General features: G+C 38.4%; 1 protein-coding gene and 1 long non-coding RNA gene across 2 annotated transcripts; one reads left to right on the plus strand and one right to left on the minus strand.

Moving 5' to 3' along the window:
- The first annotated feature begins 601 nt into the window (after positions 1-601).
- BIG (auxin transport protein (BIG)) lies at positions 602-22,907 on the plus strand. The gene is made up of 14 exons (XM_085726375.1): positions 602-1,075; positions 1,716-1,822; positions 4,100-4,262; positions 4,372-10,469; positions 12,167-12,784; positions 12,882-13,062; positions 13,470-13,704; positions 13,787-18,313; positions 18,398-18,620; positions 18,848-19,246; positions 19,337-19,480; positions 19,863-20,888; positions 21,153-21,656; positions 21,917-22,907. Exons 1-14 carry the CDS (start codon positions 826-828, stop codon positions 22,745-22,747), a joined length of 15,306 nt encoding a protein of 5,101 aa, XP_085582501.1. The 5' UTR covers positions 602-825; the 3' UTR covers positions 22,748-22,907.
- On the minus strand, positions 21,916-24,651 carry LOC146904605 (uncharacterized). The gene is made up of 2 exons (XR_015018961.1): positions 23,220-24,651; positions 21,916-22,924 (listed from the first exon to the last, which is right to left on the minus strand). It is a non-coding gene; the product is annotated as an uncharacterized LOC146904605 (long non-coding RNA).
- Positions 24,652-26,412: the final 1,761 nt, after the last annotated feature.

Raw genomic sequence — 26,412 nt, forward strand, 5'->3', positions numbered from 1 at the left:
GCACATTTTTTTAAAACAAAATATGTGAACTTAATTAACGTGCAATTCATATACCCATGAAGGATAAAAGCGAAAACACATGATATAATTCAAAAGTTCAATTACTCAGTGTGTGCCTGCTTTAGCTTTTGGGGTAATTTTTATAAATTGCAGCGAATTTATATACCCAGAAAAGAAAAAAAAAACAGCGCGAAACCGCGTTGCCGCCAAAACTTAGAATAGTAACTTTCATAAATTGGAGCGAATTTCACAGTAGACGCGCGTTTCTCATTTCCACCGCACAACCAAACCTGCAATTATACAATGAAATGTTAAGCGACGACTTTCCACTTCAATCTTAAACCTTTCATCAAACTTCATCACCTTCAATCAATATTTGCGAGAGAGAAATAAACCGTTAGATCGAAAAATAGAAAGCGGTTGGAAATTTATTCGATATTATGATAAATTTTAAATATCATTTAGGTGCAACGAGATAATTTAGAGGTGTAAGAAACAAAATTGAAAGATATTGGTTGTAGTAAACTAGCATTTTGTTTTTCTTTCCTTCAAAAAAAAAAAAAAAAGCATTTTGCTTTTCTTTTGGACAATGACAAGCACAAATCTCCTTCGTTCTTAAGCAAACACTTCAACACTAATACTCGTAATAAACCCCTCTCTCTCTCTCTCTCTCTCATTTCTAAACACTTCTTTCGATTTCTTTCAATCACCGTCTTCCACCATAACCGTTTTCAACACTCTACAAAATTACCATAAACGCCTCTTTCTTCTCCTTAATGCATCACTCACAGTGATAACACACTCAATTCTCCGATTTGCATCGCCATGGCGGAAACCAACCTCATCGCCGTTGCCGACGCAATTTCCAATCCCTCCGGCGAGTTTCTTCACAAACTCCGTTCCGATGACGCTGTTAGGTCAGGTCTCGACGCTTTCTACTGTCTTCTCCGCCGCGGACTCGAATCTTCCGATGATGATGATGCTACTTTGCGTCTTCAGTCATGGACTGATTCTCAGATTCACGCGATTTCTTCTCTCGCGTTAGCTATTGCTTCTTCTTCGAGATCTTTATCAGGTACTTGTTTTCGTTTCATCGAACTTGTTGATTTTGTTTTTGTTGCATGATTTAGCTTAGCTTGTTCGCGTGATCGTTGTTGTTGAAATGAAGCTGTAATTTGTTCATCGATGAGTAAATTTTTTTGTTAATTTCATCATCGAACTTGTTAATTTCATTTTTGTTGCGTTTTGCTGCTATTGCACGATTTAGCTTGTTCATTTGATCCTTGCATGTTGTTGATTGATGATGAACATTATTTTGTTGCTTGTTTTTTGAAGTGTTTGGAAATGAATTTATGTGTGTAGTGTTATTTTTCTAACTTAATTTTGTTGTTGCGTTTTTCTGCTTTTGTGTGATTTAACTTGTTTGTGTATGATCATTGTTGTTGAAGTTGCAAATTGTTGATCGATGAGTATAATTTTTTTTGTTTTTTTTTTCTTTCCGAAGTGTGTGGAAACTCTCTAGCACCGAAACTTCTGATGGAAGGCGTGTCTGGTGTTCTGACACCGACACACGTGATTACTTAAATGAATTCATTTTTTCAAATTTTTGCCTGTGTCGAGGTGTCCGGTGTCTTTGTGCATGCTTCATAGTTTGGAATTGATTTTATATTTGTAATAACTTCTTTTGGTGTTTGTTTTGGTTGTTTTTTGAACAGTGGAGCAAGCAGAAGGAGTACTTGTTGCGATTGTGCAGCGGTCTATAGAATTTGCTTTGTGTTATTTGGAGAAATCTGGATTTGATAATGATGATCTAGGAATTCAGGTATGCTTGCGATAGTTTTGAAGTTCTGTAATTTGAAAATTTGATGGAGAGTAGTTTGCATGGTTTTATTGAATTTAAGTATGATTAAATGATGTCTAGTTTATTCTTTTTTCTTTATTATTCGCTGGAATTTTCTGTCGTTTTCTGTTTGGTTGATGATTAATCATTAGGTGCGTTAGGAACTCATTGCCGAGGTTTTAAATTGTGGCCGTGGCTGCATCTTGAATATTTAGGTCAAATGGGCTTCAATTGCGGCACTAGATTTCAAACACATCGGTGTCCCCGCCAACATTTCACAAACATTCTTGTTTTATTTTTTCTTTTCAATTTTTTTTTTTTAAATCCTGCTCTTTTTTTGATTGATGGTCAATCATTAGGAACTGATTGCCAAGGTTTTAAATTGTAGCCGTTGCCGCATCTTGATAATCTAGGTCAAATGTGCTTCAATTGCGGTAGTAGACTTCAAACACCTTGTTGTCGCAGTTGACATTTTACTAACTTGTTTTTTGATAATCCTGCTCGTTGTATGGGTATCGTAGCTTATTTGCATAATCATAATTGGGAGAGGGGGATCAATATGATACCCAATACTGTTATTAAAAATCGTAGGGATTGCTTCTCCACAAGGGTGCATTGGAGAGTAGTGTGCCCGGTTTATTGAATTTTGAGCATTTATTTTTTTTGAAATAAAAAAATGAAATGCTAAATAATATTTTAATTAATCAATAATTTTATTTCTATATAATTATACCTAAAAAGAATAGTTTTCCTTTTTCTTTATTTTCTTTATTTGTTCGCTGGAATTTTCTGTTGTATTCTGTTTGATTGATGATCAATCATTAGGTTCGTTAGGAACTCATTGCCAAGGTTTTAAATTGTAGCCGCGGCCGCATCTTGACAATCTAGGTCAAATGAGCTTCAATTGTGGTAGTAGACTTCAAACACCTTGTGGTTGCAGTCGACATTTCACTAACTTGTTTTTTTTAAATCCTGATCATCGTACGAGTATCGTAGCTTATTTGTATAGTCATAATTGGGAGGTGGTAATCAATATGATACCGAATAGTTATTAAGTTAAAAATCGTAGGGACTGCTTCTCCACAAGGGCGCGTGGAGAGTAGTGTGCCTGGTCTATTGAAATTTGAGCATTTATTTTGTTGAAATGAAGAAGGAAATCCTAAATAATTTTCAAGTTAATAAATAATTTTATTTCTTTACACGTATGCCGAAAAAGACTGCTATTCCTTTTCCTTTATTTGTTCGCTGGAATTTTCTGTCGTTTTCTGTTTGATTGATCATCAATCATTAGGTCCGTTAGGAACTCATTGCCACGGTTTTAAACTGTAGCCGTGGCTGCATCTAGATAATCTAGGTCAAATGACCTTCAATTGCGGTAGTAGACTTCAGTTGACATTTCACTAACTTGGTTTTTTAAATTCCTGCTTGTTGTATGAGTATCGTAGCTTATTTGCATAATCATAATTGGGAGGTGGGAATCAACACGATGCCCAATACAGTTATTAACTTAAAAATCGTAGGGACTGCTTCTCCACAAGGGTGCGTTGGAGAGTAGTGTGCCCGGTTTATTGAATTTTGAGCATTTATTTTGTTGAAATAAAGAAGGAAATGCTAAATAATATCCAAGTTAATAGATAATTTATTTATTTCTTTATATGTATGCCGAAAAAGACCACTAATAAAATGGTAAGGGGTTCTAAAGAAAGTTTAATTCAGTCCTTTTTCATTAACCTTTCTCTGGAGTTGTTTGTTTTCTGTTTGATCGATAATCATTCATTACACCCACTAGGGTTTCATGATCAATGTTTTAATTATGTTTGCGGCAGCGCTTGCATCATGATTGTTGATATTTCTGAGAATCATGGTCAAATATAGCCTTGATTGCGGCCCTGAAGACTTCAAATACCTTGGTGTTGCTGCCAAAATTTTCAAATTGCAACCAAGGCTACATTTGACCATGATTCTCAGAAATATCAAATTGATTTTTGGGTCTGATTTTATTTATCTTGCTTTATGCGTAGTTGATGTATGGTACTTTGTGCGGTAATAGGTTTTTTCTGATTTCTATACCTGAGTAAGGATGGAGAATCCATTTATAGAACAAATAAAAAGTCTGGTATAGCTTAAATTTATATTATTCTGTGTTAGAACTTAGTGTCTTGGTTTGTGTACTTTTCTGGTTTGTGTACTTTTCTGGTAGGGTGGTTATGTTTGTGTTTTTTCTTTTTTTGTGATACTAATTCTTCTTGAACCTTTCAGACCAATATGATACATCTTTTAGAGATAGCTTTGGTTGATGGAGTAAATATGGTAGTGGACATACTACAACCTACAACTACAAGTGCCTTAGTAGATTTGCTGCCAATGGTCGATGATTGTTGTGGTGATTATGTGGATGACTACAAAAAATGCCGTTTAGAAGGTATAATATTAATACCCGATAATCACCCCATCATTGCCTTGTCATAGTTTTCCTGCCAACATAACCATGTGCTGATTTTCTTTTCATTTTTTTTGCTGATTCATAAAAGGCTTCCCGTGCTCAATGGAAGAAAAATCAATGGATTGGCTTCTGAAGACATTAGCTTCTAAACACATGCCACATGACAGGCAAGAATCTGGATTCAGCGAGCAGACCTATTTTCAATATCTCAACACTTTTGTCTTTCTATCCCAGCACTGGGCAGTTGTCCATGGGAAATGCACTCCTCGCCTGATCTTGCTTTGCACTAAACTAGCTAAAGTACAAGATGTATTTGATGAGCGGGAACTGGGCCAAAATTTTCGAAGGAGGCTATCATTCATTTTGAGAATGTTGAAGATACTTGGAAGTCTCGCGACAGATGTTCCGTATGTTGAATATGACGCCTCATTGATGAGGGCAGTTGCCTCATTTACTGATACTTTGTCTAATTTGTTTAGAGTGAAGCTCGAATTTGTGAGTACCTGTGCTACTATCGAGGGAAGTTTGGAGAGCGTTGTTTTAATGGTCACCGAAGAATTTCTTCATGATGTTCAGGTCATTTTTGGTAATAGCAATGTAGTTCAGAATATCCAAGCATGTGTTGTAGCATCTATACTAGAGAGTTTGGATCCTTCTGTTTGGATATATGACAAAAATGATCCAAATTCAAAGCCCCCTTTGTCTTTCTTCCCCCGATTTGTTGTTTATACTCTGAAACTCATTAATGATCTGAAAAAGCAAAGGCACCAGATTCCTTTTGAGCGGAAAGACTTCGATGCAGAGCTTGTTGGCAGTTCTACTGACTCAGAAAACAATTCTCTTTCATACGTTATTCATCATGGATCTGTTCCTTTGCTAAAGGGATACACTTTTGAAGAGCTTACAAAACTGATATTTCCTGCATCAAGCCAATGGGTTGAAAATTTGATGCAACTTGCTTTCTTCCTTCATTCTGAAGGATTGAAATTAAGGCAAAAAATGGAAAGGTCCCATTCTAGTTTGGCAAAAGTTGCTGGACCATCCGAAATTGAAAATGCCACTTGCCATGAGGATGAGGCTCTTTTTGGAGATCTTTTTTCCGAGACAGCGCGTTCTGTTGGATCTATAGATGGATGCGAACAACCACCTGCTGCTGCTTTAGTTTCAAACTCCAGCAATCAGAATATGCCAATTCAGTCTGCCATAGAACTTCTGAACTTTCTTAAAACATGCATCTTCTCTACTGAATGGCATCCTTCTCTTTTTGTTGATGCTTGCAGCAAACTCAGTAATTCAGACATTGATATTTTGCTTTCCCTACTCGATTCTCATGGCTGTTGGTCTGAAGATAATATGTCTGATGCTTGTATCCCTTCACATGAAGATGGGAAGGTTGGGATCATCCATGAACTATCCTTTGATCTTCTGCACAACCTTCTCACAAACCATGCTTTGAGTGATTCACTTGAAGACTACCTTGTGGAAAAGATCCTTATTGTTGAAAATGGTGCTTTTAGTTACAATGATAGGACCCTCACTCTGCTTGCTCACGCGTTATTCAGTAGGGTTGGTTCTGTTGGCAGTCAGTTGAGAACCAAGATTTTTAGAGGCTATGTTGCTTTTGTTGTTGAGAAGGCGAAATCTGTTTGTGTAAACTGCCCAAGTATCAATGAACTCGTTGGTACTCTTCCTTCATTGTTTCACATTGAGGTGGTTCTTATGGCCTTCCATTTGTCCTGTGCAGAAGAAAAGGGAGTGATGGCAAACTTAATCTTTTCAACCCTCAAAGAAGTTGCTAACCCGGTCTTGGATTTGAACAGCTCACTGTTAACATGTTGGGCTTTGGTGGTTTCAAGGTTGATCTTAGTTCTTCGCCATATGATATTTCACCAACAGACTTGTCCTACATCATTGCTTGTAGATGTGCGGTCTAAGTTGAGGGAAGCACCATTGTCTAGCTCATCATTGCTAAATAAAGTTAATGATAGCATGTCATCTTGGTCATCAACTGCATTAAAAAGCATTGCTGGTGGATTGGCGGGAGATGAGGTTTTTCTTGGTAGCTTGATTGGACAACTAATTGATGTTTCTGAGTCTTCTGCTTCACTCAGTGTGGATAATTTGATGATTGAGAAATTAACTTTGAATTGGAAGGACATATACTGTACTTTCTCAATGATTCTTGGATTTTGGAGAGGCAAAAAAGCCAATGCAGTGGAGGATCAAATTGTTGAAAGATATGTTTTCAACCTTTGTTGGGATATTCCTTATATAGGCTCTGAAGCTGACCATCAAGTTTTATCGTGGAATCAAGGGCACTCCGTGGATCTATCTAATATGTTGCATTTTTTCCACTTCAGCCATTTACTCCTAGGCCATCCAGAGGTCTTCGGAAACTTCACTAATATTCCAGATGTTGTACTGAGCTTGCTTCAGAATTTAGATGCTTTGCCCATACCAGAAGGCATTGAGGAATTAGGTTGGGATTTCCTCAGAAGTGAAATGTGGCTGTCTCTAGTGCTTTCCTTCACTAATGTTGGCATATGGAGATATTGTATAGACACTGCAATTTCTGGGCACGGTTTAACCTGGACTGAGAGTGCTTTTGGGGATGAGAAATATGTTAAACTTGCTGGAAGTGCGATTTCCTCCATGATTGACTCTGGTCAATTTGTATTGCTAGTAAGGCTGTTCTCATCCTTACTAAGCAAACACATGCAAATTTATCAGAGAGCTTTCCTTGATGTCCTAAGTTACAAACAGAAGGTGGCTCCTGGGTTTTTACCACTCTTACTGCTGAAATATACTGGAATTGACAAAAGCCTGCAGGATGAGCTACTGGAGAGGAGTGGCTCCAATGCAGATGAGCTGCAGTCTGTTTTGAGCCTCATATCCAAGTTGGATGCTGCTGTTGATAAAAAATCTTCAAAAACTCTTCCCAAAGCTTATTGGGAGTGCATTTTGCATGGTTTTCCTTTAAACCATTCTACTTCTAGTGCAACTCTGCTCTCTTGTGTTCTTAGCGTAAGAGGAATCATCTTTGTTCTCGACGGGTTACATATAATAAAAGAATCAGGAAGAAATATTGACTCTGAGACTGAAGTCTTCTTACAAATAGTTGATACAATAATGATTATCAAGTGCGATAGAGTCTTTGAAAGTGTTCATCAGAAATGTGACACTATCTATCACAGCTCAAGTGCAGAACTGGAATTGTCAAATTTTACAAACTTAATTCTAATGAAGCAAATGGAAGGGTTTTTGAAGGATATGAATGCTAGAGGAGCAAGTGATTGCTTTGTCCATGAATGGATAATCTGCAAAATTGTTGAGATATTAAGCAGTCTTAGAAAAGATCCTTCAAAGTCTGTTATATTTCACTTTTGTCTTGGTATTGAAAATGTGCCAGGGCAGACGAGTAAGCTTTTGCAGTTGCATCTTGGTGACTGTTTGGTTCTAATTGATTCCTTAGATACATGTTTCTCTGAATCAGTGAACGTGAAAGTTCTTGGGTTCTTTGTAGACCTTCTATCTGGAGAACAATTTCCTCATCTCAGAACGAGGATACAAAGGAAATTCCTTGACAGAGATATACAGAGCGTATCTAAATGGTTGGAGAAAAGGCTTTTAGGAAGCATAATGAAATCAGATAGTGGGGTGAACTGTGCAAAAGGGAGCTCCATTTCTCTTCGGGATTCAACTATGAATTTTATTCTGTCCCTTGTATCACCGCCATCTGAGAAACAGTCAAAAGAGTTGCAACATCATATTTTCAATTCTGCACTTCTATTACTTGATAATGCTTTTTTGCTATTTGATATTCATGTGGCAAAGTCCTATTTCAATTTCATTGTTCAAATTTCAAGAGGAGAGCTTTTGATGAAACAGCTTTTGACGAGGACTGTCATGATGATGGGGAAACTGGCAGGCAATGAAAATCTGCTTCCGGGGCTTAAGTTTCTATTTGGCTTTATTGCAACTGTCTTGGGAGAATGTGGATCTGGTAAAACTTCCTTGCAGAGGATAACTAAGAATTGCTCTTCTGGTAATACTGCTGGGGTGGGACATGCATCTGCTCGACTGGTTGGGTCCAGGAAAACTTCTGAGGCATTCATTGTTTCTTCCAATCAAGAAGGAGGATCAACCTCTCTAGAATGCGATGCTACTTCGGTAGACGAGGATGAGGATGATGCAACCTCTGATGGGGAGGTTCTTAGCATAGATAAGGATGATGACGAGGATGCCAACAGTGAAAGGGCCCTTGCCTCTAAAGTTTGCACATTTACTTCCAGTGGAAGCAATTTCATGGAGCAGCATTGGTACTTCTGCTATACATGTGACCTGACTGTATCAAAAGGTTGCTGCTCAGTATGTGCTAAGGTTTGTCATCGGGGTCACCGTGTAGTCTACTCACGCTCAAGCCGCTTCTTTTGTGACTGTGGAGCTGGAGGTGTTAGGGGTAGTAACTGTCAATGTTTGAAACCACGGAAATTTACTGCAGATAACAGTGCACCTGTTCGTGGTTCTAACACATTTCAGTCATTTTTACCCTTTCCTGAAGATGGAGATCAGCTACCAGATAGTGATTCAGATTTTGATGAGGACATAAATTCAGATGTAGATAACTCACTCAGATTATCTATTACAAAAGAGCTTCAAGAAATGATTCCATTGTTACTGGAAGAACTTGATGTTGAGAGTCAGGTGCTCAATCTTTGCTCCTCCTTGATGCCTTCAGTAATTAATAGACGAGACTCCCACCATTCTAAGGATAAGAATATCAGTTTGGGAGAAGACAAGGTGATTTCTCATGGCATTGATCTCTTGCAGTTGAAGAAAGCTTATAAAAGTGGATCATTTGATCTCAAGATAAAGGTTGACTATTCTAATGCCAAGGATCTCAAATCTCACTTAGCAAATGGCTCTCTTGTGAAGTCCTTGCTCAGTGTTAGTGTACGAGGTCGGCTTGCTGTTGGTGAAGGTGATAAAGTTGCTATATATGATGTTGGACAGTTAATTGGTCAGGCCACCATTTCTCCTGTGACAGCTGACAAGACCAATGTAAAACATCTGTCTAAAAATGTTGTCCGCTTTGAAATTATACAACTCGCATTCAATCCTGTTGTTGAGAACTATCTTGTTGTAGCCGGTTATGAGGATTGTCAGGTCCTGACATTGAATCCTCGTGGTGAAGTGATTGATCGCCTTGCCATTGAACTTGCTTTGCAAGGTGCATACATTAGACGGGTGGAATGGGTTCCAGGTTCACAGGTTCAATTAATGGTTGTGACTAACAGATTTGTCAAGATATATGACCTGTCCCTGGACAACATCAGTCCAGTACACTACTTCACTTTGTCAGATGACATGATTGTGGATGCCATTCTCTATACAGCTTCCCGGGGCAAAATGTTTCTTGTTGTTCTGTCAGAAAATGGAAACATTTTCAGGTTCGAGTTGTCAGTCAAAGGGAATGTTGGGGCTGTGCCATTAAAAGAACATGTACAACTCAAGGGAAGAGAAATTCATGCAAAGGGATCATCGTTGTACTTCTCTTCAACTTGCAAGCTACTCTTCATATCTTTTCAAGATGGTACCACACTATTAGGTCGACCAAGCTCTGATGCAGCTTCTTTAATAGAGATGTCTTCTGTATTTGAGGAGCAAGAAAGTAAGATGCGACCTGCTGGAGTACATCATTGGAAAGAATTGTTGGCTGGCAGTGGCTTATTTGTTTGTTTATCAACTGTGAAATCAAATTCTGCACTTGCAGTATCCATGGAGGAACATGAGATACTTGCTCAGAGTATGAGGCATTCAGTGGGTTCAGCCTCCCCTATAGTCGGTATGACTGCATACAAACCACTGTCTAAGGAAAAAATCCACTGTCTTGTCTTACATGATGATGGTAGCCTTCAAATATATTCGCATGCTCCTGTGGGTGTGGATGCTGGTGTCATTGCAGCATCTGAGAAAGTTAAGAAATTGGGTTCTGGCATCCTCACTAAAGCTTATGCTGGAACAAATCCTGAATTTCCTCTTGACTTTTTTGAGAGGACTGTATGCATCACACCAGATGTGAAACTGGGTGGTGACGCCATCAGAAATGGAGATTCTGAAGGAGCTAAACAGAGTTTGGTGAATGAGGATGGCTTTCTAGAAAGTCCAAGTCCTACAGGTTTTAAGGTATCCTCTATCACCTTGCAGTTCAAAGCGAATATATTACTGTATTTTGTGGTATACTCTTTTTTAGTCTTTTAGATTAGAAATAACACTGTAGAACATCATAGCCTAAGTGCGTCTTTGGCAACTTTTAAATGCTAGATATTTGGGCGCGCTCTTGCTATTTTTAGACATAGGTTGTAGTTTTATTACATGAATTTTATAACAGTGAACTAAGTTTAAGATCAAGCTAGCTCGTAAAAAGTGCTACTCAAGTTATTTTTTTCTTTTTCTCTTGTCCAACATTATCCAGAATCATTCTCTTGTCCAAGATTATCCAGACTCACTATCTTGTCCAACAATATTAGAGAGTTGGGGTAGCACCTCTTGTAGAAAATATGGTGGAAAATAGGCTTTAGATTGTTTGTGCATGTAGACAGAAGACCTGTTGATTCTGTAGTAAGTAGAGTAGATCAGATGGAGGATAGTCAGATCACTAGAGGCAAAGGAAGACCTACAAAACTATAAAGAAAGATTAGGAGTTAATGAGTTGGACCGAAATATGGTTTATGATAGAACATTTAGTGGGATAAGGCTTGGTTGTTGTTGTTGTTGTTGTCTCTCTTTCATTCTCTTCCTCTTCAGTGTTCACATTCTCCTCTCTTTACTTTCAAGTTTCAACTAGATCTAAGTGTGGTTATTAGATGAAATCTAGTTGTGGAGACCACTCATTCCACTGCTGGTCAATAATAAGCATGCCAAGTTTTTTGAATTTTGACATCGACAATCTTCCACATGCTCAATACTAGAGTTAGTTTTGAATCCCACCTATTGGGAAGAGGCTTTGGTTGCACTGGAATTATTTTTAAGCACTTTTTAACCTAACTTAAACCCTAATAATGTTGATCTGCTTTGATTGGCTTTTTGCATAGATTTGTGCAACTAGTTCCAACACCACCATTTTAAATTAGTTTAGAAATTGCCAAACACTCCCTATATGATATCAATAATGACACTTGGTATTCTTCTGAAAGAGGAAACAAATTGAACTTTTTATAATAATGAAGTGCTGATCTTTGTAATTGATACTCCATGAAACCTACTAAGTATAGGGGGGAAGCGTGTGTATGCTTACTAGTGGAATAAAGAGTGTGTTTGGATAACAATTTGGAAACGTTGTTTTGATCCCCTGAGAACAACTTTGTTTTGCTTTTACATAAGCAATGATGTTAAACTCAAAATCCTCTAAAAAAATATGAGCTAACATGATTTTGACAAACATGTTTGTTGATGAAACCCAATTTACACACCCCACACTGGGGTTTGAGAGTCACAAAGACATGCGCTTGATTGTGTTTGATTCATCATGATCTGGAAAGTTCAACATCGCAATTGTCTTTTTATTCTTATTTAGCGATAGTTAAGTAAATACTTAATAGTTTTCTAGGTATGTAGTTTAATGCTATTAATGAGTCAAAATTTATCTTTTATAATTGCATGTTTTATTTCCAGAATACTAAAATATATCCATTCTAAAATGGTTACATGAGAGGTGAATTCTGTTTCACATGTCATATCATATGACGCTGTTCCGAACAATTTCATTTTGTTACGATATCATCACTGCAATAATGTTAGCTGCGTTTGATGATGTTTGCCTGTCTTTCAAGTGATTTGATGAAGCATTTTTGTTTCCCTAATTTCTTAATGCATTTCAACAGATATCCGTCTTCAACTCAAACCCTGATATTGTGATGGTTGGTTTTCGAGTTCATGTGGGTAATACATCAGCAAGCCACATACCTTCTAGTATTTCTATTTTCCAGAGGGTTATTAAATTAGACGAAGGAATGAGGTCGTGGTATGATATTCCATTTACTGTTGCGGAGTCTCTTCTTGCAGATGAAGAATTTACAGTGTTAGTTGGGCCAACCTTTAATGGATTAACACTTCCCAGAATAGACTCACTGGAAGTTTATGGCCGAGCTAAAGATGAGTTTGGTTGGAAAGAGAAAATGGATGCAATTTTAGATATGGAAGCAAGAGTACTTAGTTCAAATGTATCACTCGGTGGATCTGGAAAGAAGCGCCGATCAATGCAATCTGCTCCTATCCAAGAGCAAGTAATAGCAGATGGGCTTAAGCTTATTACCAAGTTTTATTCATCATGTAGGCAACAAGATTGCACAAGGCTTGAAGAAGCAAGAACAGAGCTGGGAAAACTCAAGTGCAAGCAATTACTAGAAACAATATTTGAGAGTGATAGGGAACCTATCCTACAGGCTTCTGCTAGTTGTGTTTTACAAGCAGTTTTTCCCAAGAAAGAGATATACCATCAGGTAATCTATATATAGTATCACTTGGATTTCTACTTCGTTATTTCTACTTTATGTCAATGTTATGCTAATTATTTCATCTGGACTCTTCTTACATTAGATTAAGGATACCATGCGGCTCCTTGGAGTGGTCAAATCATCTTCACTACTGTTGTCAAGGCTTGGGATAGGTGGTACTGCAGGAAGTTGGATCATTGAAGAGTTCACTGCTCAGATGCGTGCCGTTTGTAGGATAGCATTGCAACGCCGTTCAAATTTAGCAACATTTCTGGAGACAAATGGTATTGATTTGTTCTCGCTGATTTAAACAATCCTTTGCATGCAATTATTTATTGAGATGCTTTTCTATTTCTTTATGTAGTAATTTTGTGAAATTTAGTATTCTCCTCTACTGAAATTTAGTATAAGGGTCTAAACTAAACTTCAACAGTGATTCTTGAAATTTGAGTTGATATCTGCACCGTTTATATCTGCTGTAAGAATGGGTTTCTAAGGTTTATATTTTATTCATGGCTGGTTTTTACTACATTCTTTTTGTATACTGCTTATTGGATTATTGTAATTTTAAGTGACTGAGGTACTGTTATTATGAATCAAGAATAGAATGAATAAATATTGAAGTCATCTGTCCAATGTGGTTATACTTGCAACACATTTTACATGATTTAAACTACCTTTGCTGGTGTAGGCTCAGAAGTGGTGGATGCACTGATGCAAGTTTTATGGGGAATTTTGGACTTTGAGCAGCCCGACACGCAAACCATGAACAACATTGTTATGTCTGCAGTTGAACTTATTTATTGTTATGCTGAATGCTTGGCCCTCCATGTAAAAGAGTCAGGAGTGCACTGTGTAGCACCTGCTGTTGTATTACTGAAGAAACTTCTTTTTTCGTCTGATGAAGCTGTTCAGACTGCTAGCAGGTGTGTTTTCTCACTGTTATTTATTTTATTCTAACTTTGATAATCAGATTTTTACACATTTTTTTTCTTTCTTTCTTTTCAGTTTGGCCATATCTTCGAGATTGCTTCAGGTCCCTTTCCCAAAGCAGACATTGTTAGCTCCAGATGATGCTGTTGAGAGTGCAGTGCCAGTTCCTGGCTCAGCAGACACAAGTGCTAGAAATAACCAAGTCATGATCGAAGATGACACCATCACTTCATCTGTTCAATATTGTTGTGATGGTTGTTCTACTGTACCTATACTCAGGCGAAGGTGGCATTGCACTGTTTGTCCTGATTTTGATTTGTGTGAGGCTTGCTTTGAAGTACTAGATGCAGACCGACTTCCTCCACCACACTCTAGAGATCATCCTATGACAGCAATTCCAATTGAAGTGGACTCTGTGGGAGATGGCAATGAATTTCACTTCACACCTGATGACGTTAGTGACTCGCTGCCTTTACCGGCTGATAGCAACATGCAGAATTCTTCTCCATCAATTCACATTTTGGAGCCCAATGATTCTGAAGAGTTTGCTTCTGCATTGACTGATCCTGTTTCAATCTCTGCTTCAAAACGGGAAATAAATTCCTTACTACTTTCTGAGCTTCTTGAACAATTGAAAGGATGGATGGATACAACTTCTGGAGTCCGAGCAATCCCTGTTATGCAGCTTTTCTACAGGCTGTCATCTGCCGTGGGGGGGCCTTTCATAGACAGCTCAAAGCCTGACAGTTTAGATTTAGAGAAACTAATCAAATGGTTTTTGGATGAGATTAATCTCAACAGACCATTTGTAGCCAGAGCCCGGTCATCATTTGGGGAAGTTGCAATTCTGGTCTTCATGTTTTTCACATTGATGCTTAGAAATTGGCATCAGCCTGGTAGTGATGGTTCCATGCCAAGACACAGCGGAACTGCCGATGTCCATGATAAAAATGTAATCCAACTTTCTTCTTCCACTTCGAAGACATCAGTTGATGATCAAGAGAAGAATGACTTTGCATCACAGCTGCTTCAAGCTTGTGATTCTCTCAGGCAGCAATCTTTTGTTAATTATTTGATGGATATACTGCAGCAGCTAGTTCATGTTTTCAAATCTCCAATTAACAGTGAAGGTGGGCATAGTAATGCTGGACCTGGATGTGGGGCTTTGCTTACAGTACGTAGAGATTTGCCAGCTGGTAATTTTTCACCTTTCTTTTCTGATTCGTATGTGAAAGTGCATCGAACAGACATCTTTATGGACTACCCCAGGCTTCTACTAGAGAATGCTTTTCGACTGGTGTACACACTTGTTCGGCCAGAAAAACATGACAAGACCGGAGAAAAGGAAAAGGTCTACAAGTTGTCTTATGGTAAGGATTTGAAATTAGATGGATATCAAGATGTTCTCTGCAGTTACATCAACAATCCTCATACCAACTTTGTAAGAAGATATGCCAGGAGACTTTTTCTGCATCTCTGTGGGAGCAAGTCTCACTATTACAGTGTACGAGACTCTTGGCAGTATGCTAGTGAAGTCAAGAGACTTTATAAACACATAACTAAGTCTGGTGGTTTTCAAAATAATCCCATTCCATATGAAAGAAGTGTGAAGATTGTGAAGTGCCTTTCCACTATGGCAGAAGTAGCAGCTGCACGTCCTCGGAACTGGCAGAAATACTGTTTAAGGCATGGGGATATTTTGTCGTTCCTGATGAATGGAATATTTTATTTCGGTGAAGAGTCTGTTATTCAGACTCTTAAACTTCTCAATTTTGCCTTCTATACAGGAAAAGATGTTGGTCAGACTTCACAAAAAACAGAGTCAGGAGACTCAAGTTCAACCAAGTCAAGTATTGCATCTCAAGATTCAAAGAAGAAAAAGAAAGGTGAAGATGGAGCTGATTCTGGTTTGGAGAAGTCCTATTTGGATATGGAGGCAGCAGTAGATGTCTTCACTGACAAGAGTGGCAATACCTTAAAGCAGTTCATAGATAGTTTCCTTCTAGAGTGGAGTTCAGTTACTGTGCGTGCAGAGGCTAAATTAGTTTTATATGGTGTCTGGCATCATGCCAAACCAATGTTTAAGGAAACTATGCTAATGGCTCTCTTGCAGAAAGTCAAGTGCCTCCCTATGTTTGGCCAGAATATTGTGGAGTATACGGAACTTCTTACTTGCTTGCTTGGAAGATCCCCTGATACTAGTTCAAAACACAAGATTTCTGATCTTGTAGACCGATGCTTGACTCCTGATGTAATTAGGTGCATCTTTGAGACACTTCATTCACAGAATGAGCTGTTAGCTAACCATCCAAATTCTCGCATATATAATACTTTGAGTGGCTTAGTGGAATTTGATGGATACTATCTTGAAAGTGAACCCTGCGTTGCCTGCAGCTCTCCAGAAGTACCATACAGCAGGATGAAGCTAGAATCCCTGAAATCCGAAACAAAATTCACTGACAATCGCATCATAGTGAAGTGCACCGGAAGTTACACAATCCAGACTGTGACCATGAATGTTCATGATACCAGGAAGTCAAAATCAGTGAAGGTTTTAAACCTATACTATAACAACAGACCAGTTACTGACTTATCAGAGTTGAAAAACAACTGGTCTTTATGGAAGCGTGCAAAAAGTTGTCATCTTGCATTTGATCAGACAGAGCTTAAAGTTGAATTTCCTATTCCAATTACAGCTTGTAACTTCATGATTGAACTGGATTCGTTCTATGAAAATCTTCAGGCATTGTCTCTCGAACCATTGCAATGCCCACGCTGTAGTCGTCCAGTCACAGATAAGCATGGTATATGTAGCAATTGTCATGAAAATGCATATCAATGCAGGCAATGTCGCAACATCAATTACGAGAATTTGGACTCTTTTCTGTGTAATGAGTGCGGGTACAGCAAATATGGGCGGTTTGAGTTTAATTTCATGGCGAAGCCTAGTTTTACATTCGATAATATGGAGAATGATGAAGACATGAAGAAGGGATTAGCAGCGATAGAGTCTGAGTCCGAGAATGCTCATCGGCGATATCAGCAACTTTTGGGCTTCAAAAAGCCCTTGCTTAAAATTGTGTCAAGCATTGGTGACAGTGAAATAGACTCACAGCAGAAGGATTCCGTGCAGCAAATGATGGTTTCGTTACCTGGCCCCTCATGTAAAATTAACCGGAAAATTGCTCTTCTTGGAGTTCTCTACGGTGAGAAGTGCAAAGCAGCTTTTGATTCTGTCACCAAAAGTGTCCAGACACTGCAAGGGCTACGCAAGGTGCTGATGAATTATCTGCACCAGAAGAACGCTGATAATAGTGTGGCTTCAAGATTTGTGGTGTCCAGATCTCCAAATAACTGTTATGGCTGTGCAACTACATTTGCAACCCAGTGTCTAGAACTTTTACAGGTGCTTGCAAAGCATCCGAATTCTAAGAAACAACTTGTTTCAGCTGGCATTTTGTCTGAGCTATTTGAGAATAACATTCATCAAGGTCCTAAAGCTGCCTGGGTTCAAGCAAGAATAGTACTTTGTTCTTTATCTGAAGGTGATGTAAATGCAGTTACTGAGCTGAACAATTTGATACAAAAGAAAGTTTTGTACTGCCTTGAGCATCATCGCTCCATGGACATTGCAGTTACTACACGCGAGGAGTTGCTATTACTTTCTGAGGTGTGTTCTTTGGCTGATGAATACTGGGAATCAAGATTACGTCTTGTATTTCAGTTATTGTTTTCTTCCATTAAGTTGGGTGCCAAACATCCTGCCATATCTGAGCATGTCATTCTTCCTTGTCTGAGAATTATTTCTCAGGCATGCACACCTCCAAAACCTGAGACGCCAGACAAAGAGCAAGGCCTTGGAAAGTCTTCTGCAAAGGCAAAGGATGAGAAATCTCAAACTGTACCCGGGTCCTTGGCAGGTGCTGTCAGTGTCGGTGGAACAAAGACATTTCCAGACTCTTCAGAAAGAAATTGGGATGCCACACCTAAGACTCAAGATATTCAGTTATTGAGCTATTCAGAATGGGAGAGTGGAGCTACTTATCTTGATTTTGTTAGAAGGCAATACAAAGTGTCTCAGGTGGTCAAAGCTACAGGCCAGAGGTCAAGACCCCAACGCCATGATTACCTTGCACTTAAATATGCTCTAAGATGGAAGCGTCGTGTTGGTAAAGCAGCTAAAAGTGAGTTATCAGTTTTTGAGTTGGGTTCATGGGTTAAAGAACTTGTTCTGAGTGCATGTTCGCAATCTATCAGATCAGAGATGTGCTCACTCATAAGCTTGCTTTGTGGTCAAAGTTCGTCCAAACGATTTCGGCTGCTGAATCTAGTGGTTTCTTTGTTGCCTGCAACACTTTCTTCTGGTGAAAGTGCTGCGGAATATTTTGAATTGTTATTCAAGATGGTAGATTCGGAGGATGCTCTTTTATTTTTGACTGTTCGGGGGTGTCTACGGACAATTTGTACTTTAATTACCCAAGAAGTAAATAATGTTGAGTCTTTGGAAAGGAGTCTACACATTGATATAACTCAGGGATTTATCCTTCACAAAATGATAGAGCTTCTTGGTAAATTTCTTGAGGTTCCAAATGTAAGATCCAGGTATGATTGTTGCTTGAATAGTTTTAGTTTTGAGGTTAGTTTTTTGATTTACATCATCTCATTGAAGTAAATTTTTAATTCCAGATTCATGCGAGAGGACTTGCTTTCTGAAATTCTTGAAGCCCTTATTGTAATTCGTGGCTTGATTGTTCAAAAGACTAAGTTGATAAGTGACTGCAATCGTCTCCTTAAAGATCTTTTGGATAGTCTACTACTAGAAAGCACTGATAATAAGCGACAATTCATTAGGGCCTGTATCAATGGTTTGCAAATACATGCAAAGGAGAAGAAAGGGCGTGCTTGTTTGGTATGTATTAATTTTTTCATTTTTCGTTTATAACTTGTTCTTTTCACTAAAACTAGTTGTGGCAATTTTCTATTGAACAGAGTGTCAGTTGGGTTATATAGGATTGGAACTAACAGAGATATTAGATATTGAATTTATAGTAACCCTGTTTTTTGATTTCAAATTTATAGTAACCTTTTAACTAGGGTCATTTTAAACTCTGATGCGATCTGTACCTGCATTTGCAGTTTATCTTAGAGCAACTCTGTAATCTTGTATGCCCCTCAAAACCCGAGCCTGTATATTTGTTGGTCCTAAACAAGGCACATACTCAGGAAGAGTTCATCAGGGGATCAATGACCAAGAATCCATATTCAAGTACTGAGATTGGCCCATTGATGCGTGATGTGAAGAATAAGATCTGTCATCAGTTGGATTTGTTAGGTCTTCTTGAGGATGACTATGGAATGGAATTGTTGGTTGCCGGTAATATCATTTCTCTTGATTTGAGCATTGCCCACGTTTATGAGCTTGTGTGGAAGAAATCAAATCAATCTTCCAACGTGACTAATTCCAACTTGGTATCCTCAAATGCTGTCACCTCATCTAGATATTGTCCACCTATGACAGTGACTTATCGACTCCAGGTGTGTTTCTCTATCAGTGACCATGTGAGCCAGCTCATTTGTTTAAACACACTGTTTTGAATTTATCTGTTATGTGTATACAATTTCCAGGGATTGGACGGTGAGGCAACTGAGCCTATGATTAAAGAATTGGAGGAAGATAGAGAGGAGTCTCAGGATCCAGAGGTTGAGTTTGCCATAGCAGGTGCTGTTCGTGATTGTGGTGGACTGGAGATACTGTTGGGCATGATTCAGGTACACAGGAATATCTTTTATATCCGTGAGCTTGGTTTGGCGCACAAACACACACACACACACACACACACAAAGGTGCTGTTCCACATTGGTAGTAATATGATTTTTGTAGTTGTTACAAGTTTGTTAATACATTACAAAGTCAAACAAATTTGTATCTAGCATTCTTCTTTTGTGATTGCCTTGATTATGTCTTTGACCTCTATTTTGTTTAAGGTATCTACTTCAAAAAAAATTGTGGAAAGCTTAATATATATTTTTCTACAGACATTCTCATGCATAACTACTCTGTATCTTACGATTTTTATTAAATATCATTATTCTGCTGGTTGCAAATTGAAAGTGCTAATATAGTTCTCACTTTTCTCGATTTAATTTACAGCGTCTGAGAGATGATTTCAAGTCCAATCAGGAGCAATTGGTTGCAGTTCTTAGTCTTCTTATGTATTGTTGCAAAATTAGAGAAAATAGACGAGCGTTGTTGAAGCTAGGAGCTTTAGGTTTGCTTCTTGAAACTGCAAGGCGGGCTTTCTCAGTTGATGCCATGGAGCCAGCGGAAGGCATACTTTTGATTGTTGAAAGTTTGACTTTAGAAGCAAATGAAAGTGACAGTATAAGCATCACACAAGGTGCCTTTACTGTCACTAGTGAAGAAGCTGGGACAGGTGAACAAGCCAAAAAGATAGTTCTTATGTTTTTGGACAGATTATCTCATCCATTGGGACTTAAGAAATCAAACAAACAGCAGAGGAACACAGAGATGGTTGCTCGAATACTACCTTATTTGACATATGGTGAACCTGCTGCAATGGATGCTCTAATCCAGCATTTTAGCCCGTACCTGCAAGATTGGGATGCATTTGACAGTTTGCAGAAAAAACATGTGGACAATCCAAAGGATGATAATGTTGCTCAGCTAGCTGCGAAGCAGAGGTTCACTCTGGAAAACTTTGTTAGAGTTTCAGAGTCCCTTAAGACAAGTTCCTGTGGTGAGAGATTAAAGGACATTATCCTAGAAAAGGGTATAACTAAATTTGCAATGAAACATTTGAAGGATAGTTTTGCCAATGCTGGGCAGACAGGCTACAAGACCAGTGCTGAATGGGCACAGGGTTTAACACTGCCTTCCGTCCCTCTTATATTGTCGATGCTGAGAGGTTTGTCAATGGGACATCTCCTCACTCAGAAGTGTATCGAAGAGGAAGGTATCTTACCCTTGTTGCATGCCTTGGAAGGAGTTTCAGGAGAAAATGAAATTGGGGCAAGGGCTGAAAATTTGTTGGACACACTGTCTAACAAGGAAGGAAAAGGAGATGGATTCCTGGTGGAGGAGGTGAGTAAGTTGCGGCATGCAACTAGAAATGAAATGAGGCGCCGGGCTTTGCGTAAAAGAGAGGAGCTGCTTCAGGTATGTTATATAAGAGACCTTAATACATTGTTTTTATTTAGGTTTACATAAATCGGCATTTTCCTTGACAAATAAATAAATTAGGGACTAGAGGCCTATTTTGTTTCAACTCGTAATATAATGTTTGATGTTATGTTGGAGATTGTGCTCAAAATATTTTCATTTGGCTTGGACAATATATACAGCACTGTATTACTTGTTTTACTTGAAATGTATTAGAAACTGATTTCTTGTTATATTTTGCCTTGCCTGTGTATGATGCAGGGGCTAGGAATGCGACAAGAACTGTCTTCAGATGGAGGTGAACGCATTGTTGTTTCCCGGCCTGTCCTTGAAGGTTTAGAAGATGTGCAGGAGGAGGAGGATGGGTTGGCATGCATGGTGTGCCGAGAAGGATACAGTTTAAGACCTTCTGATTTACTGGGTGCTTACTCTTATAGTAAGCGTGTGAATCTAGGCGTAGGCACTTCAGGAAGTGGTCGTGGAGAGTGTGTTTACACTACCGTAAGCTACTTTAACATTATTCATTTCCAGTGCCATCAAGAGGCCAAAAGAGCTGATGCTGCCTTGAAGAATCCCAAGAAAGAGTGGGATGGAGCAACACTTAGAAACAATGAATCTCTCTGTAATTCTTTATTCCCTGTCAGAGGTCCATCTGTTCCTCTGGCACAGTATATCCGCTTTGTTGACCAACACTGGGACAACCTTAATGGTCTTGGACGAGCTGATGGAAGCAGGCTCCGCCTTCTGACTTATGACATTGTTTTGGTATGTTATTCAACCTCAACATGTTATATTTTTATGCTTTTTTAATGGTGAATTGGACTGATAAGACAAGATAATTAAAGGAGAAACTGAAGGAATCTTGTTTATGACAACATATATAAATGATTAGATCTTCGAGATAACTCACTTCACTGGGTTTGAATATTATCTATAAAAGGATGTCCCTACAATTATTTATACACTGCTTGAATTAAGTGAATTTGCCTCACCCCGGTGCTTAAGCATTATTTACTTGTTTGTAGATGTTGGCTCGCTTTGCAACAGGAGCATCGTTCAGTGCAGATTGCCGAGGTGGGGGACGGGACAGTAATTCTCGGTTCCTCCCATTTATGTTCCAAATGGCACGTCATCTCCTTGATCTAGGAAGCCCCTTGCAGCGTCGAACCATGGCCAGGGCTGTATCAGCATATATATCCTCTTCTACATCAGATGTCAGACCCTCTTCTCCGTCCGGCACCCAACTTACATTGGGAACAGAAGAAACCGTCCAATTTATGATGGTGAACTCACTTCTCTCAGAGTCTTATGAGTCCTGGCTGCAGCACCGCCGTGCTTTTCTGCAGCGTGGAATTTACCATGCATACATGCAGCACACACATGGTCGTACTACTGCTCGCTCATCATCCGTTTCAGCTTCTGTACAAGGTGTGGAATCTGGAAGTACAGGCCAAAGTGCTACAACAGAAGCAGAGCAGAATGATGAGCTTTTGTCTATCATTCGTCCGATGCTTGTCTACACAGGTTTGATTGAGCAGTTACAGCATTTCTTCAAGGTCAAGAAATTGACTAGTGCAACACCAGCAAGTATTGATGGGGCTTCGTCTGGAGCAGAAGGGGAAGACGAAAGTGGGAACCTGGAAGGATGGGAGTTGGTAATGAAAGAGCGACTCTTGAATGTAAAAGAGCTTCTCGGATTCCCAAAAGAGATGATTTCCTGGCTTGATGAGATTAATTCTGCTAGTGATTTACAGGAGGCCTTTGATATTGTTGGGGTACTGCCGGAGGTTTTGTCCGGTGGGATCACCCGGTGTGAAGACTTTGTGCAAGCTGCAATCAGTGCAGGGAAAAGCTGAAACAATACAGCTTTCTCTTTTCATTATACAAATATTAACAGCATATTATATTCTGAGAATGTAGAAAGCCATGTACTATGTTCTTTTCAAAGCATAAAGATGATATAAAATGAAAAGGGGTTATTGTGATGAATATGAAAACAAACATGTTTGAATCAAAGCTATAATAACTACTACCTCCGTCCCTATTTATAGGGCCCTTTTGGAAAAATAACGGGAATTAAGAAAATTAAAAGTGGTAATAAATTTGTTTGTAATTACTATTGTTTTTACAAATTTGTCCTTTAAGAAAGAGGGTTAGTGTATGTTTTCAATGTAGTATTTAATGTTGATTGAAGAAAAAGATATAAAATAAATAGGGGTATGTTGGTAAAAAATTAATTAATGCACTTGGAAATAGCAAAAGGGTCTTATAAAAAGAGACAAAAATTTCTCAAAAGGGTCCTATAATTAGGGACGGAGGTAGTACTACCATTCTGAATAAACGACCATGATCGTCTGGTAGTTAGTTTCCCACTTTTAGAATGAATTTTAAGAGAATGAAACAACGTTATATGATTTAAAAATTATACATAGGGTTCTGTGAAAATGACTCAACATAGTGTTCAAACCATAAATAGTTTTCTATTCTATTTAGACATGGCAACAAAGCTCATACCCACGGGTACCCGTCCGAACCAAACTCAAATTGACGGATTTTTTTTCCTTCCACTTTGACTGGGTTTGGGTATTCCTTGATTTCAAAACACGGGTACGAGACAGACGTAGAATTTAAGTTTCTTATATTAAAGGGAATGCAAAAACTTAAATTCTCCGCCTCACTTCTCTAAGTTTTCTCTCTTCTTCTTCCACACTGCACACCCTTGGTCTCTCTTCTCCATCACCATAGACATCGATCGCATTCATCTCTTGGCAGGATAATGCATTACAACATTGAGTCCGGAGCTGAAAAATACTTTTTTTTCTTAAAAAAAATTACTGTGGGGTTGGGTATGAGACGGGGATACCCGAACCCGTTGGGGATGGGGATGAGATTCGATTTCTCATCCCCGTTGATTTTTTTTTTTGACAAAAATAAATGATATTCATTCATTCAAATTGATAGAGTACATCGATACAATGTAAATTCGCTAAAAACAAAAAGGATGAATCTGTGAACAAACTCACAACATCCATGTTAATAGCATAAAACGACAAAGTACTAAAGCCTACACATGACTATATTTAAGTCTTTGGAATACTCATGTCTCCGGGTCTGCAACGTTGAGGACTCCAAAGTCATTGATTTGATCTGCACTGGATCGAAGTTGATCTGGCAATCTGATTTGAACAAATACCTGAATGAAACAAGAAAGACAAACAAGGTCGCACAAAGACGACAAACAAAGCAACGTCGCACTAAGACGACAAAATCACGAAAGAAAAAAATGTAGATGTGAAAATCACTTATTTCAATAAAAGGGAAATATAAAACGAGTTAAAGGGGTGATTTTGGGTTAAATTGACCCTAAATCACCCCTCTTTGGTGGATGAAGGAGAAGAAAACTAGGGTTTTTGTGACGGGGAAGGTAAATCCCATCCACACCCTGCCCCATTGCCATGCCTAATTGGTATGACACTGTTTAAGGTTTTGTATGGAAGGAGGTGTAGAACGTCGTTGTGTTGGTATGAGTCAGGAGAAAGTGCTTTGTTAAGACCAGAAGTTGTGCAAGAGACTACATAGAAGGTGAAGATGATTCAGGAGAAGATGAGAGCGTCTCAAAGTAGGCAGAAGAGTTATCATGATAAGAGGAGGAAGGATATTGAGTTTCAAGTTGGAGATCATGTGTTTTTGAGAGTGAATCCTGTAATCGGTGTCGGACGTGATTTGAAGTGTCGAAAGTTGACATCGCATTTTGTTGGACCGTTTGAAGTTATAGAGAAGGTTGGAGTTATAGCGTATCAGATTGCGTTACCGCCGTCATTGTCGAATCTTTATGATGTGCTTCATGTATCTCAGTTGAGGAAGTATGTGTACGATCCGTCTCACATGATTCAAGTGGATGATTTGAAAGTAAGGGATAATTTGACTGTTGAAACTTGGCCAGTGAGGATTGAAGATTGGGAGGTGAAGCGCTTAAGAGAAAAAGATATCGTTTTGGTGAAAGTGATTTGAGTTGGACCAACCGGTGAGAGTGCTACCTGGAAGTCGGAGAGTCGTATGAGAGTTTCGTATCCGGAGTTGTTTTCTTCAGGTAATTTTCAAGGGCGAAAATTCTTAAGTGGGGGAGAGTTGTAACATCCCGCTTTTAACTAGAATTATTTTATTTATTATTTATATGTGTTTATATGTGCTTAATTGTCTTTGTGTGTATTTAATTTGAGATTAATGGATTTTTGGCCTAGAAGGGTATTTTAGTCATTTTGAAGGCTAAGAGTAATTTGGTCATTAGGCGAGTAAGGGTAAATTAATATTTTATTTGAGAAGGTTATTTTTGGTGTTTTAGTGAGAATAATCATTTTTACTAAGTTACTAGTGAGTTGAAGTAATTATTTAGAGATGATAATTATTCGATGTTTTAGCGGATTAATGAGTAGTAACTTTTTAGAATTTGTTAGTTAGTAAGAGTTTTAGGCCCATTGTGAATATTAGAAACCTAGCCCATTGGAGAGTAGTATATATACTTAACTCATGAAGGAAAATTAGGGTTAGAACATTTCATCTCATAACAAAGGGAGGCTAGTGAGAGAAAGTGGGAAGAATAGAGAGAAGAGTAGAAGTGAAGAACTTGAAGAAGAGGAAAGCTAGAGATTGCAAGCTAGATGGGAGAGTGAAGCCATAGCTAGTGATTGTGAAGCTTTGAGGTGAGGGGGATAGAACTTTTTCATCTAGTAAGCTATAATTTCATCTTTTTGCTTATGGGTCATAAATGCTTTTGTGTGAATTATGACTTTTGTGATTTTTGATGTTGAATTTCGTGCTCCTAATTTATGTGTAGTTATGGGTATGTTAAATTTCATGGAATTGATGTGTTTATGAGTTCTAGTTCATTGTTGATGTTTGAAATAAGTTGTTTTGGTGATTTTTGCTCAATTAAGTGTAAACCAAGAATTTGTGAATGAATATTGTTCAAAACAATTTCTAATCACTTAATAAATGATTATATATGTTTGTGGTCTTGCTAATTGCAATAATTATCTTCATGGAAGATTGGTGTTGTCTCGTGGTGATAAACCCTTATCGTCTAAAGATTTGCACGAGAAACTCTTGCGTTTATGGAATCCCATCGATTAGTGGAAGATGATTCTTCTGGGTCGGGGCTTTTATGAATTTTGTTTCTCTTGTGCGGATGATTTGAGAAGTGTTTGGTCAAATGGTGCCTGGAATTTGAAACCGCGATTGTTACGTCTTTCTCGTTGGTCTTCATATTTTAACCCTTCTAGTCAAAAACAAACTCAAAGTTAGGTATGAGTGCGTTTTCATTATCTACCTCTAGAGTATTGGACACCTATTACTTTATTTGAGAGGCTATTGGTACGCCTATAACGTTTGATGAGAACACTAGAAACCTTCCATTTGATCATTATGCGCATGTGCTAGTTGATGTCAATATGGCTGGCTTTCTTCTCGACACTTTAAGGGTTGAAAGAGAAAAGTTTTCTTTTGACATTGAGATTGTGTATGA

Source organism: Medicago sativa, chromosome 7, assembly GCF_051527215.1.
Source record: "Medicago sativa cultivar Bolivia chromosome 7, Bolivia_mono, whole genome shotgun sequence".
Lineage (NCBI taxonomy): Eukaryota > Viridiplantae > Streptophyta > Magnoliopsida > Fabales > Fabaceae > Medicago > Medicago sativa.

Excerpts from the sequence above, each read along its gene's own strand:
- BIG (XM_085726375.1), top strand. The coding sequence starts at position 826 with ATGGCGGAAACCAACCTCATCGCCGTTGCCGACGCAATTTCCAATCCC. Across the intron at positions 12,785-12,881 it reads AGAAAGAGATATACCATCAG|ATTAAGGATACCATGCGGCT; the intron begins GTAATCTATATA and ends TTCTTACATTAG. Across the intron at positions 19,247-19,336 it reads CAGTGACTTATCGACTCCAG|GGATTGGACGGTGAGGCAAC; the intron begins GTGTGTTTCTCT and ends TACAATTTCCAG.